At 31.5% G+C, this 15,467-nt stretch overlaps 3 protein-coding genes across 3 annotated transcripts; 1 reads left to right on the plus strand and 2 right to left on the minus strand.

Moving 5' to 3' along the window:
* Positions 1–149: 149 nt before the first annotated feature.
* HELRODRAFT_188966 (hypothetical protein) lies at positions 150–7,591 on the minus strand (the record flags this gene model as incomplete). The annotated part of the gene is made up of 21 exons (XM_009024635.1): positions 150–557; positions 758–945; positions 1,099–1,461; positions 1,577–1,686; positions 1,890–2,062; positions 2,334–2,410; positions 2,599–2,784; positions 2,896–2,970; positions 3,038–3,141; positions 3,223–3,326; positions 3,482–3,908; positions 4,171–4,396; positions 4,587–4,888; positions 5,071–5,160; positions 5,260–5,425; positions 5,505–5,657; positions 5,749–5,817; positions 5,957–6,091; positions 6,597–6,732; positions 7,242–7,337; positions 7,463–7,591. 21 exons carry the CDS (start codon positions 7,589–7,591, stop codon positions 150–152), a joined length of 3,717 nt encoding a protein of 1,238 aa, XP_009022883.1.
* A 251-nt stretch (positions 7,592–7,842) lies between these two features.
* Positions 7,843–9,877, minus strand: HELRODRAFT_162434 (hypothetical protein; the record flags this gene model as incomplete). Its single annotated transcript, XM_009024636.1, has 6 exons — positions 7,843–8,109; positions 8,614–8,707; positions 8,891–9,130; positions 9,228–9,296; positions 9,385–9,657; positions 9,765–9,877. 6 exons carry the CDS (start codon positions 9,875–9,877, stop codon positions 7,843–7,845), a joined length of 1,056 nt encoding a protein of 351 aa, XP_009022884.1.
* A 2,318-nt stretch (positions 9,878–12,195) lies between these two features.
* HELRODRAFT_107093 (hypothetical protein) lies at positions 12,196–15,223 on the plus strand (the record flags this gene model as incomplete). The annotated part of the gene is made up of 9 exons (XM_009024637.1): positions 12,196–12,278; positions 12,361–12,441; positions 13,183–13,402; positions 13,475–13,555; positions 13,643–13,812; positions 14,110–14,270; positions 14,565–14,694; positions 14,781–14,924; positions 15,122–15,223. Exons 1-9 carry the CDS (start codon positions 12,225–12,227, stop codon positions 15,221–15,223), a joined length of 1,143 nt encoding a protein of 380 aa, XP_009022885.1. The 5' UTR covers positions 12,196–12,224.
* Positions 15,224–15,467: the final 244 nt, after the last annotated feature.

Genomic DNA, 15,467 nt, shown 5'->3' on the forward strand with positions numbered 1-15,467 from the left:
GCTGATGGAAGCAAAATGTTTCTAAAATGTCAACTGCATACATGCATATACATACAGAAGTCCACAAAAATATATATTCAATAGCGCATACGTACTATATATTGATATATACAAGACTTTTACATATAACGAAAAAAGGATAATGAATTTTAAGACCTTTTTCTCAAATTTCTAGTTTTTGTGGGTAAGCCATCATAATCATTGGAATCGCTATCCCCATCACCAGTATAATGTATTTTTCTCCTTTTCACATTATTTCCATTGCTTAAACCGTTTACTTGCTGACTGTCTTTATTTTTGCCATTAATTACAATGGAGCATGATTTCGTTGACAGAGACAATGGTGATTGTTTCAATTGTTTTTCAAAATAATCACTAAGTTTTTGACTGGCTTTGTAGAAGAAGGAAGAAACCGCGTTGTATTCCTGGCAGTTTCTAAAAATTAATCTGACGTCGTCAATTAGTTGGCCGTGGTGACCATACTTGAATGAATTTATTTTGTTTCGAATTGTAGAAAAGTCCATGGGCGATTTGATGATGTCCAGGTAGTCAAAGGCCTGAGGAGAAATATTTGTACATTTTATGAGACACTAAAACCTGACCGTGACCCACAAATAATTATAATGAAGAGTATTAATATTGTAAGAACTAAAACTGATGCTTCAGTTGAAAAAAATAAACCCATACTTTAACATTTGGTTTAGTATTGGATTCCTAAAAAACAAATTTATTAAAATGTAAAAGAACAACCACCAACATCTTTTTTGGAAACTGGTTTGAGAAATGGCCAGGCATCTTCTTGGTTCATCAATTGAGAAACCAAGTCCTCACAAAACTTCATCGGGTCACAGTTATATGATGATGATGATGATGATGGCGATGAATGTCTTGTAATAGACTCCCTAGCAATAACATACGAGTTTCTTTTTTTAAGACAAGGACTATCTGAAAATTGAAAACATTGACAATGAATTGTCAAAATTTAAAAACTGAGCTAGAATTTCAAGCATTCTTGATGCACATTACTTTATAGTTGGAGTAAATATCTTTTGGAAACATATGCAAAATATGAATTGATGTTAAAAATATTAAACAAACCTGGATGAGCATCAAAAACATTTTTTCGCTTCGTCCCTCTTCTCTCTTGCCGAATACATTCCTTCAGTTGGATTCGTTTGTTCATTGGACCATCTTTTTCAGAGAAGTCACCCTCATCATCATCTTCTTCCTCCTCTTCATCTTCAACATAATTCTGGCGTGTCGTGCGAGTCCTTCTACCAACATCTATCACCGATGTCGATGAATACTTTTTCATTTTCAATTTCTTGTCAGGACACTTGTTTAAGCTTAATCTTTTGTTTTTTCTTAAATTCAAATGTGAGTTAAAGTTCTTTGGAATAGTTTTATGATTCTTGGAATTTTCAATGCTGGACTTTTTGAAATTCTTTTTTCCATAGAAATCTTGGAAATAAACAAATATGGTCAAACATTTTATATAGAATAAAGCTCAAAATCTAAAAAAAAAACTAATACAAATAAGCGTTTGTGAAAACTAGGTAAAATAATGAAATAATACATTTTTTTGATATTTCCAATTTTTCTGTCCTTCTACAGTCCTCATCTGTTTTATCGTCCTCACCCTCATCATCATCGTTGTCTTCCACTTTACTTTCGTTTGATCCAGACCTGGAAGACATGTCATATTATAGATATACATTACTAAATAGGCAATAAAGGTTGTTGACCCAACAGAAATATTATAACAATAAAATGGTTGGTCTTTTTGAACTGAATCAATGCTTATACATTAAACTTAGATACATTAATTATAGATCATAATTCATTGTAGAAAGAAAAAATGATAAAAAATACTCAAAAGCAATTCTAACACTATTGAATCTGCTTCATCATCCCTTTTAACCTCTTCCGATTCATCATCACTCACGCCCCTTTCCTCATCTTCATTTTCTTCATCTTCATCTTGAGCCAACTTTTTTCGAGGAGTTTCAACTGCTGGAAGAGGTCGACACCAAGGGCAAAACCAATCCCCTTCAGGTATTACCTTTAAAATAAAACAAAAAATTTGATAACCATTATTCATTTAAACTTTCAACAGTCGCTGCATAAATTTGAATTTAATAGTGCTAACATTTAATTTATGTGGTTCATCTCACAATAAAAGTTAAGTGAATGAACCAGACCAAAAATTTTTTGCTAAGTCAAATAATTCATTCCTAATTCATTTCTACCCCACACTTTTATGGCTACTAATTTCTCAGAAGATAGGCAGTAAAAACAAAAATGAGAAAACTTTATTAACAAAAATATGAAACCTTGACAGGGGGTTTCAGACAGTAGGTATGGTGCCCCTTGTCGCATTCGTCACACAGCATCATCTGCTCTCCATCACCTGCACACAAATTATAATAACATCAACTCCTAAACAAAACTGTAGTTAACATCAACAACAGCGTTTATAATTTTGTATAATCACTACTGAAATGTAAAAGTTAAATATAAAATGTTCAAACAGTTGTAAATACAAATTTTCAAAAGCAAAAAAATGAATTAAAATAAGACTGAGACAAACGAACGCACCTTTTTTCCTACATATTCTACAACGAGCATTCAATGCTGACTTGGACCATGTGACACTCGATTCAAGAACGTGCATCAGCAGGTACAACTGCGACATGTTCCGCGATGACTTCAAGCTGGCCTTCCACGTGTGCAACTCCTCACTGCGATGATGCTGACCATGCTGGGAAGCAGTGGACGACGCATCTGCAATGCAAATATCGTCATTCATATTTAAGTACAATGCTTTATTTACAACACATATGACACATAGAAATTATTTTTAATTAGCACAAAATCATGTCCACGAAATCTAACCATCATCGCTTTCCACTGGCTCTGTCTCTTTTTTCTTCTTGCTTTGTTTACTCTTTGATTTCTTGTTTTGTTGACCTGAACAACAGAATGTGTCACTACAATGAACAACTTACTAAATATAAATAATAAGGATATTATATACCTAAATGAACATCTATGAATCGAGTTTCAATCATCTTTTCAATCTGCAACAAAGCTGACATCAGACCCTTCAGTTCTTTGGACTGATCCAGTTCCTTTATATCACTAAATTTCAATATTTTAATTAATATTTTGAAGATAAGTCTAATGAGAAACATTGAAAGAGGGGACAAACACAAAACCTACCAAGCGTTATCTTCATCTTCATCATTGACACCAGATGGCATGTTTGAAATGGCTTCGTAGTTACCATCTTCTAAATACTGCCTCCACTCATTTCTATCTATACCCTACCACAATTAGTTTGTTGAATGTCAACCCAATTTCATTAAATTAGTTATTAATAAAATTAATCACAGATAAATTAACACATACACACACACACGCGCACACATATACACACAAATATAGATATATACCTTTAAGACCTCATAAAGAAACCAACCTTAAGTTTACCCAAAGCTCCAGCATAGAGCCTATCCTCTAGATCAACCAAACTTTCTTTCAGGTGACATTCAATATCATCATTAGCTGCTTCTTCTTTCTTATCAGTTGCACTGATTAACATGTTCCCATCATCTTTCAAGATTTCTTGTATGTGGTTAGTGATCAAAGAACTTTTTGTTGAACCATTCTGTGGAATCTGCTTCAACTGTCCAAATTTAAGGAGGAACTCATAGGTGGGTTTTAAATATTCCAATCCTTCAATAATTGGCGATTTGTGTTCTTTTAAGGAATTCAGCAACTTAGATTCTCTGAACCCTCTTTGATTCAAAGAATTCATTAGAATGTTTATTTGTTCAGTGCTGTTGTATATTGACCATCTGACCAGACCCTTTGTTGCAATTTGTTCGTGCACAGACGTCAGTGGACTGATGGTGGTGAATATTGATTAAAATGCAGTTCATAAAATGGGCAATTGAAATTGTATACACTTGAAAAAACCAATAATTGAGAACATTATTAATCCAATCAATTACAAATAAAAAATAAGTATTATAAACAATTAGCAGAAATATTACAGGACACTAGCAAATTAAATGCTGAGATAGTGAGAGGAAAATTTCATGACAATTATTTACAAGAAGAGTGCATGTAAAATGCAATTAATATTCGTCCTAAGAACATACAGACCACTTGAATGGTTGAGACTCAGCATGATCTTCCAGAGGAACATTCTCTTTATCACTTCTCTCTCCTTCTTCTGACTTGCTGTCATTGTTGCTCGCATTCGTTTTCGTCAGCGTGGCTGTCGACAACGATGATGGCGATGTTGTCGTTGTCGATGATGATGATGGTAGTGGTGTCGTTCTCTTCGCTTGGTTAATTACTTTGAGCTTTGTTGGAGAGGAAATGGATCCTTGAAAACAAATTTATTAGCGTTTAATGTATAAAACGGTGGCAGAGAAAAAAAACGTTTAAGAAGTTAAAAAAATTACAGGTGCAAAAATGAATTCTTAATCTGTTATCACCACCTTTTAATGGCTATTGATTATACATAGATGAAAATGAAAAAAAAAACTAAATAATTGAAGCCATAGATTATATACTTGAGAGACAAAAAGAGACATCTGACTCATCCTCCACCAGTATTCCTGCAATGCAAGTCATCATCCAGTACCTTCTGTGCGTCCTGTCAAACCCAAGTACTGCTGGTGACCCAACTTGCAATCTCCTCAACTCATCCATCAACTCCTTTTCTTTCCTTTGCTCCCAGTCCCTCATTTGACTCTTTTCCGTTTCACTAATTTTAGACCAATCAAGATTTTCTGTTGGAAGATTATCAAAATTTTCGTCTGGAATGACATTTGCATTTGCTGATCGGGCAGACTTTCTAACCAATGAATCAGTTCTGTTTCAAGTAATTAAACAATAAGCAGAATAAAATAATGACAAGATACAAATTAATTAAAACAAGAAAATCCTGTAGATAAACGAACCAAAAAGTAAGTATTTAATTACAATGTTCAATCAGGATTTGGTCCATAGAAATAAATAACCTTTTTGGTTGAAATATTGAATTTTAGAACTAACTTGTCTGAATTTGGCTCATCCCCCTTGCTATCATTCTGCTTGCCATCTTTCAAGAAGCCCTTCATACATTCTTCTTGTTTCTTTTTGGCCCTTTAAAAAAAATCACGTAAACAGTCAGAGACAAGGCATTTGTGAACACATGCACATGATCAATCAAAAGCATCTCCTCATCAAATGAAGCCAACTAACCAAAAGGAACTTTCATCTTTGGATCTCTTCATGCAGTTGAACTGATGCATCTTCAAATTCTTTTGAGTGATCTTGATTGCCTCCTGCCTATCTTCAATCTCGGTTCTAACTTTGCTCGTGTTCAACAACTGGTGACTCACTTGAATCAATACTTCCAATTTGTCATCTACAATCGCCATTTAAGACAATTTTGATAACTTTGAAATAATTTGAAGTGACTATGAAACAACGAATTAAATATCAACCTGGTGAAAGTTCGAACAGAGTTTGCTTGTTCATGTGCTGTACAAATCTTGAATTGGTAGTTGAATATGCTGTACCGGATGATGCAGTAAAGTACAATCTCACAATTTCAGATATGGAATATACATCAAGTGGCAGATCCTGTATGATGCAGCCTAAAATTGAAACCATTTAAAAATAATTTGAATGTTTGCAGCTGTGAGCAGCACATCAAACATACAAAAGAGCCACACAGATGAGGCTTACCATAAATATTGAGAGAATGTTTGGCTGCCTTAAAAATTTGACAATGTTCACCACTTTCATCTATTTCAGCTGTTAGAATTTCAGAAGTTGTTAAAAATATTAATAATGTATATACTCTATACATGTAGATATGAAAATAAAATATTTCTAAACCTCAAAAAAATAAAATTGACCAACGAATATTTAACAAAAATAAAAATGAACGAACCAGATTTCTTTTCTTCAAGTACTTTGGCAGTGATTTCCTCCTTATGTATGGTGAAGAGAGCTGACATAAGAGACACAACCAACCTGCCAAACCAACCGTCAACATCTTTACTGTTCAGACAATCGCAAAACTTTTCTGCAATGGTGTTAATCAAGTTATAAATTTTCAAGGTACTTTGTATTAATTAATAATAAGCATATAGAGTTGGTCACTCGTGTTAATAAAACATATTTGTTGCTTAAAAAGATGAATTGAAACAATATTATACAGATGTGTCGCAACTAATGAAAATTTTTAGTTTGGTTGGACTGAAACATTTCAGCTAATGTTTATGGCAGAGGTTTTAAGTCTGCATTTCTATCACATAAATTTATTTAACATAGGCCCTTACAAATAAAACAGACTTTAGATTGTCTCTTATCATTTGTTAGCTCTGTATGATAACATCATCAACGTTTTATTATTCAAATTCAATTATCTCATAATATAACTGCAAGTTTGATTGATTAATTGATGATTGATTAATAAATGAGTGAATGAATGAACAAACGAACGAACGAAAGTACGAACGAATGGATGAATGAGTGCCATAAACAATCATGATAATGTATTTACTTATTTAAAATGTAATATAACCAACCTAAGGAGAATGTCTTGTTGATATCCAGATTGAGTATCTCTTGGAAAGATTTGATGAACTCCATGACATACAAGACATCACCCAGGTCTTTTGTGAGGAACATATTCATTGGAAGAGGAGTGGATGTGGGTAGATCCTGCAACAAATCACATCAATCGTTTCAATAACTCATGAAAATTGTTCAATAATTTTTTTTACTTGTATTTTAATTTTTTAGAAACAGTTGAAATTCATTGGTTTCCCATAAGCCTAACATGCAATTTTAGGAGTAGTTGAAATCTTTTTGAAATATAAAGTCATATTGGAATTTAGTGAGAGTGTGGCAAAGAAATTATTACCAATTCGATAACAATCAAAATGCAAAACTTGTAAAGCAAATGATTGAAAAATAAAAACGTCTGCTCTCTGAATAACTAATTATTTAACTGGAGTATTCAAATTATAAAAAATGATCCATTGATGTTTCAAATACACATTTGACATTTACTGAAATTTTCTTATATCACACAAGAATATTGAATTTAAGTTATGTTTTCTTATCATGGAAATATAATTATTCAGATTTTGGCCGCCAATAATGCAAATTAAATTTAAGCACAACAGCCTAGTTGTCTATGAAAACGTTTCCAGCAAAGAAGTGTTAACCTTTAAATCATCACACTCCAAATCATCTCTGGCTTTGTTCCACTCCATCCTGTATTGCATTTCTGTTACTTTATTATCTCTTTCTTTCTTCTTTTCCTGTTAATAATTTATTAAAATATAAAAAAAAATTAAAAAAAAACAACTTCAAGCAGTCATATAATTGATAGGAAGAAAAAATCTAGACCAAAATAATAAATTAGTAAAAGCAGGAACAAACAAACCTCCATCTTTTTGTCCTTTTCTTTATCTTTCTCGACTTTCTTCTTGGACTCCTCCTTGTTCGTCTTCTCCAACTTCTTTGCAGCTGCTGCCTCTCTCATCTTTCTCAGCTCTTCTTCCAACTTCTCCATGTCTGATAAGCAGTTGTAAATTTTTTTTAAATTAAACACGAATCCAACCATGTTAAGCTCTCATGGCAGTTTTACAGAAAACATTTTCTTATTCAGTAGATAGAGGATCTATAATTAAACAGTGGGAGTGATTCTAGATTCTCAAGAAGGTTAATTTAATCTTCCCAAGCAAATTTTTATATGATTAAAAAACGAAATAAAAATTGAAAATTTTTTTGATGAAAAAATCATTTATTATCAAATCATACTTTTCAAAATATTAATGGAAACTTAATATTAAACATGCCTTTCTTGGCTTGCAGTTTGGCACACTTGATGCGATTGGATTCTTCATTTTTTAAACCAGCTCCAGATATCTTTCTCGGACTTCCTGCCTCGTCACTTGTCAGATCGATCACATCTCCATTCAGTTTAGAGGAATTTTTCCTTGACTCCGAGGCCTCAAAAATAGGAGGGGGTCCGGTAAAAATGACATCAAACGAAAGTGAATTCAGCCTATACTTCTTGATGGCACCTTCCTAATGACATAAACAACGTTTTGTGGTGGAACAATTCAACAAAATTTCATTAGTTTCAAGAAACTTTTTTAAACAATAAATTGTTGAAAAGTTATAGAATAAATTGTAATCATTCAAAATTGAAGATATACAATTTAACCAACAGCAAGATTAAATTAAATCTGAAAAACAATGTAAATTATTACATATATCAGCTCATTTGTATATTAATTAGTCAAGTTTTGTGAAAAAAAAATTTTGGAATCCTGCAACCTAAGCGCTTACTGAACAATAATGACAAGTTACTATGCACATTTAAGAATAATGACAAACTACTCAACATATTCTATAATGACTTCTTGTTCAACAATGATGACAACACACCCAAAAACAACAACGAAACCCTATAGCAGTGTTTATCAAACAATCAACACCAAATGTCACCAAATGTTATTAAACATTTTTACAAAAGTTTTTTTTTCTAATATGAAGTGTGATAAATAAATGATGATACATTCAACTGACCTTGACTTTCCAAAGAGAATCAGAAGAATCAATGTAGCAGTTGTCTCTGATGAATATTTTGCATTTGTCTCTATTGAATGATCCCTTCTTTCGACTGTGATGAGAATAATTTCAAAGTATTATGTGACCATGTGTTAATGTCAAATTGATAACTTTCAACCCTGAATAAACTACTTTGTATATTAATGGTTCATAGCATTATTAAGATAATTAGTGAAAAATTTCAACTTGAAGAAGATGAATAAAGTACAACAAATTAACACAAAAAAACACTAACGACAATTTGGAGCCCTTAAGAACCCTGACAGATGTAATTTGATTGCTGATTTCTTGCAATGCATATTCAAACATGTCAGCTACGTTTGGGCCAGAAGATGATGTTTCAACAGTAGATGATTTGATTGAAGATGTTAATAGGTTCTGAGATGCCGATTTGTCTGGGGATGTCGATTTATTTGGAGATGTTGACAGATTCAGCGATGAAATTGGTTTATTTGGACTAAGCACTGGTCTGATCCTGAACAAATGTGAGAAATAGAGAACAAATCAAATAAGTAACAACAAATGTAAATGTGATGCTTGATGTTTTGAGTAAAAATCAGAGAGTAACCCACCCATTAATATCAACATTCTTTTCCTTCACAATCATAGCTTTCATCACTTTGTATAATTTCTTCACATTTCTGAATTGTAAAATAATATTGATTAATTTTAAAAATATAATATTGTCAATAATAAAGATGAATGAAAATGCACAATTAAAGGACTAACCCGGTGCTAGCAAGTGCTTCAACTGTCTCTCCAACAAAATATCGGTCTTTCATAAAGGAGGAGATGTCGTCCAGGACATCATTAATCTTTCTTCTCCGAGTCAGGGTCACCAGGAAAAGGATTGGCCTCTTGAGAGGATCAGGGAACATGAGCAATTGTTCCTTGATGTGGTTCTCAGATGCTGCTGCTTCTTGGTATGTTAGTCCCGATCGACCTGTCACAGAGCATGCCCAGACCAAGCTGTTGCATAATATTATTCGCTCGAAAAACTTCCTGTTTGTTCATTATTGTGATATTCTAATTAACTAAATATAAAAAATTCATTTCATTAACCAATAAATATTTTCTTAAAATATCACAAAAAGAAAAAAATAACTGACTCATAATCTGTGAATATTTCATCAGTAATAGGGCAATGGAAGACTTCGTCGTCTGGTTTCAAACCTTGAGGAACAGAATTTTTTATGAAAGGTTCTTTCCTCAACAGTGGCATTGTGGATTAAACTTTTGGCGAGTTAGCAGCAATCTCTGTATTCAGCTAAAGAAAATCATTTAACAAATGATTAATAATAAAAAAACTAATGGATTTTCACAGATCACAGAAAATTCTGTTATTTCAATATTACATTTTACAGCCTATAGATTAAAATGCTTGCGCATGATATAGAAAAAAATAAACATATGAGCTCATCATGATGTATACTATAATATTTATGAAAACGTATACAAAATTTAAGGAAACGTATCCTAAATGCTTAACTTAAATTAACAGCATTTGTGTACAAGTCATTCATCAAATATTTATTTTATAAATGAAATAAATTTGATTAATAAAATTTATACATTCACAAAATTATCATTATTTAAAAAAACACCTAAAAATTAACGGTAAATCCAACTTGTGTTATGTTTCACTATCAATTGCCTGAAAAAATATGAAAATTTTGAATACATAATTATTTAATAATTAATTAAAATTAATAGTTATCAATAAGTAATAAGTCAATTAAACATTGTTAATCAATAATAAATAAAATTACATTATGGTCAATGAACAATCAAAATGATATTTAAGTTGGTTATTTCATTAGTAGATTAGATTAATAACTGACTATTAACACAAATTGATTTTAATTAATTTTTATAATATATTTAAATTTTATATTATGAATGAAATTAAAAACGAAATTATTAATAAACAAACATAATTATAATCTGAGTATTAGTAAAATTTCTGGTCTCAATTTGAACTTATCAAGTCAAATTAACTAAATTTTTTAAAATTTTAAGAAGAAATGAAAAAGAAATAGCAATAATTAATAATCCAATATCCGACAACATTAAATAAATAACATGTTTTTTAGTTAATTCATTTATTTATCTACTTTACTTAATAATACAATACAACCTAAAATTTCTGAACACTGATTCATTACTAAGTTAAAACAAATCCAACTGAAGATATGCTAGATTCTACTTTGAGGTCAAAAAATAAAATTGAAAAACTAAAAAATAATTACTTTTTAAAAATCTGATACATCCAATAGGAAGCGAAACAAACTTTTAAGATTAATATGCCGAACGTGAACTCAAAACGATCTTTTTAGATTTGCGCCATAAACAACTGTTGTTTATAGGATCTTTGTTGCGTAAAGCAGAGATGCTCTGAAAAGCATTTCAATAATTGGCTCTTTATATTTACAATTCCATTACTGCAATCGCAAACATTTTCAGTGCGCTTTAGAGTCTAATGTCATTCTTTAGTTCACATGAATAATTATTCTTCAAATTTATCAAAATTTACAAGTTTAACATTTTTATAATTTATTAATAAATATTTTTTAATTTTTTAAAAATTTTAGTCATTTTGATTATTTTTTAATTGATTTATTTTATGCATTTTTATTATCTTTCAGCATATATAGTATCTTTTTTCTGGTTTCATATACACGGATATAATATATCAATTATTTTAGCGCTTAATAACTAATTGATTTGTTGATTGATTGGTTGGCTGGTTGGTTGGTTGGTTAGTTGGTTGGTTGGTTGGTTGGTTGGTTGGTTGGTTGGTTGGTTGGTTGGTTGGTTGGCTTGCTGGCTGGCTGGCTGGCTGACTGACCGACCGACCGACCGACCGACCGACTGACTGATTGAATTCAGTTTCAACATTGGAGCAACAAGCAAGTTACCCTTCATCCAAAACTTTTTTGATACAAATAAAAAATACTGTCATTAGAATGCATGAGTCTTGATTACAGCGTTTCTATAGTTTCAGATTTTTAAAATGTCGTTTCAATTTAATATTACGTGAATAGTGATAGGTAGGCAATTACAAAAAAAATGTTGAAAGGAGACCGTAATCATATTTTGTTAACAAATCTCTGATTATATATCTCAAGAATTAACATGTTTCAAAAAACCGTTCAACATTTTTTGGCAACAAGCGAATTTTAGAACATGAACTCAGAGTTTTTATAATTTAGAGATTATAAGATTTATAATAACAATTTGTGTTGATTAATTTGCGTGAAATTAAAATACTGATGCGTTTTGATGTAGATTCACTTATGCTCTTCGGCGTTTTTTTCCACAGAAGCTTTGAGTTTTAAATATTTCTTGTTATAATATGTTTGGGTCATCTGCTAAATGATTATGAAAAAATTTTCTTGTTAACAGAAATTTCCTGGTATAGTCAAGTATTTCTGAACTTATAATGGTTCAACTATAATATCCATGGTTCAAACGCACACTGCCTGTTCAATTATGTGCCAATCTATATTTTTCTGAAACTTCATGACATGATCGGTAATCTTTGCGAATTTTGCTTAGAATTCATTTATATGCCTGAAAAATGTTGGAGTGTTTTTAATTTGTTATTGCGACGAAGAAAAATGGTGGGTTTGAATGTTTTGAAATATTCATTTAAATTAACATTTTAAATAGCTGTCGAACGAATTTGTTATTTTCTTTTTTCAGGGTCCTAATTTATCCCAGTTAGAAAAGGAATTAGGAGCTGGTCAGTGTGCCATAAATGAACATTTCATAGGGCTTGTCAATGTATGTGGGATCTTTTTTTCTGCCTAATTAATTCTATTCTATCTTTCATTCTTTTCTTCTCGAGCGTAAAACATTTATCATTCGTTTTAATTTTAATTAAATGTTTTTTAATTCTTAAGTAAATTTACAACTGACATCAAGATGAACATAATTATCTTTCTTTATTTTTATTATTTAATCTTAATAATGTTAATCTTTCTTTACTATGTATTTGTATGAATGTATATGTATAGGTATACACACATCTTTAGATTTTTTTACTATGCTGTTAAGTGTTTGTTAACTGTTGTTGTTTATATTTTCTTTATTTTATATGTTACATATATTAGTATAGTATAGTATACTTTGTTTTTTGTTAGTTTACTTTACTACATAACAACATGGATGTAATTTGTAATGGTGTCAAATTTTGTTGATTATATTTAAATTTAATGTTATCTTCATTTGCTAACCACTGAAAAAAACACCAATAATAATAATAGTAATAATAACTAACTTATTAACTAAGCTTTATTTTATTTATGTATTACTACTACTACACATTATAGTTGTTAATCTGTTGATGTTTAGTAGTTATTTAGCTTAAAAAGGTAAAAATACAAAATAAATTGGTTAACTTTAGTGAACAACGTTGAATTAAAGTAATTTTTTCTAAACTACTAAACTGTTTAATTTCTATTATAATATTAATTGCTAATGCTATTTATCTTGCTGATCTTATTAAATTATTCTTTGTTTCAGTTTGGCAACACTTGTTATTGTAATTCGGTTTTACAAGCTCTATATTTTTGCAAGCCATTCCGAGACATGGTCCTGGCCTACAAGCAGCAAACAAAAAATCAAAAGAGAGAAACTCTTTTGACCTGCCTAGCAGATTTATTTTATACGATCGCAATGCAAAAGAGAAAAGTTGGATCAATACCTCCAAAAAAATTCATTCAAAAGTTGAGAAAGGAGAATGGTACGTCTATCTATCTATTTGCCTGTTCTTTCATTATACATGCATTGTCTGTTTATATACTTTTGGTGACAGGAGCTTTCGATAATTATTTACAACACGATGCTCACGAGTTTCTCAATTACTTACTGAACACGATAGCTGATATTCTTCAAGGTGATTAAATGTATATTTATCAGTTTCAGTTATTCTAGCTAAAAGCTTCTGCATGGTTTATCACATTATGATTTGTTTAAAATTCAGTTGAAAAGCAAAGTCAGCAAAAAGGTTCAAAACTATCTAGCACCCTGCCTGTGCTACAGAGTGGTAGCATCAACCCATCAAATACAATGCCTAAAAGTGAACCTACGTGGATCCACGATATCTTCCAAGGCACATTCACAAGTGAAACAAGATGTCTCAATTGTGAAACTGTTAGTAATCAATATGTCAACACTTCATTTCATTGATCTTCATCAACATTATTTTGTGCTTGTGAATTGGTGATGTTCTAAAAACTTTTGAATATTCAACATTAGTGATTCAACATAGATTTTAACATTATCATCTTGTTACAAAATGTTGCTTGTATCTACAATAACGTTATTACAATCTGGGTTGTTAACACTTGTTCCTCACTTGTGGAGAAATTTACCTATATTAAATCGCTGATGATTTTTTGTGTGATTTTTAAAGGTTGAAAGTGTAATAAAATGTCGTGCTTTTTTCAGGTTCGAAGTCGAGAAGAAGATTTTTTAGACTTGTCTATAGAAGTTGAGCAGAACACTTCGATCACTCACTGCCTACTGGCATTCAGCAACACAGAGACTCTCGGTAGTGAGTGCAAGTATTTTTGTGAGGTGTGTTGCAGCAAGCAGGAAGCTCAAAAAAGGTCAGTCGATTGGTTGATTGTCTTGTTGATCAGTTGGCTGATTGCCTGGCTGGTCAGTCGGCTGATTGGTTAATTGCCTGGTTGATTGGTTGGCTGTTCGGTTATCTATCTGTTCGTTTTTGCTTTTCTTTTATATTCATGGTGAAAATATTTTCTGGTAGGTTTTGTTTAGGGTGATTTCAAATTCAATTTTTATTGTCTTTTTTTGAAAACATCATACAGTGAAAACATTGCAATTAAGAAAGCATCATCATCATTCTCAAAAGAACACACCCGCTACTTAACTCACTACAGGATGCGAGTGAAGAAGTTACCACATGTTCTCGCACTTCATCTCAAGCGATTCAAGTTGGAACACCCGAACAGATCAATTAAGTTGTCATACAGAGTGGTCTTTCCACTGGAACTTCGATTATTCAACACTGTTAGTGTAATGATGGAATAACAAACAATGGTATAACTGCACATAACGCACATGTACATTGTTATTTATATTTTTTATCTTACCAGTCTGATGACGCCAGTGATCCAGATCGAATGTACGATTTGATATCTGTGGTCATTCATTGTGGTAGTGGTCTGTCCAGAGGTCATTACATCAGCATTGTCAAGAGCCACGGACTATGGCTTCTTTTCGATGATGACATCGTAGAGGTTCTTTCACTTGTTGATGTCTGGGCGATAGAATGGAAGCATGCAATGATTACTGATGTTGTAATTTAAATATATGATAGAAATGATGATGCACACAACATGGTGACAAAGGTAATGATATTTGGTAGTCATGTTTGTTGTTATTATCCTCAATAATGTCACATTACTTATTTTGTGCTACTAATTAATTTTGTTAGAAAATAGAAGCTTCTACGATTGAAGATTTCTTTGGGCTTCCTTCCGATCTTCAAAAGACGTCGGAATCTGGTTACATACTTTTCTATCAATCTAGAGAATGAAGTCAGCATCAACCTCATCGTCGTCGTCATCATCATCATCTTTTTTTTCTTTTTTGCACTAAGAACGTTATCATTTTTTCTCACCGTTTTAGTCACTGTATTTTGTTGTAATTTTATAAAGGTTTCATTTGTTTGTTTGCACTTGTCATGAACTTTTAACTTATGAATCTTCCATTGAATTGTACATAAGCATTTTGTCGTCATCATCGTCATCGCCTCATCAGAACACAAGATGTCCTCATCT

This window comes from Helobdella robusta, assembly GCF_000326865.2.
Source record: "Helobdella robusta unplaced genomic scaffold HELROscaffold_4, whole genome shotgun sequence".
Classification (NCBI taxonomy): domain Eukaryota; kingdom Metazoa; phylum Annelida; class Clitellata; order Rhynchobdellida; family Glossiphoniidae; genus Helobdella; species Helobdella robusta.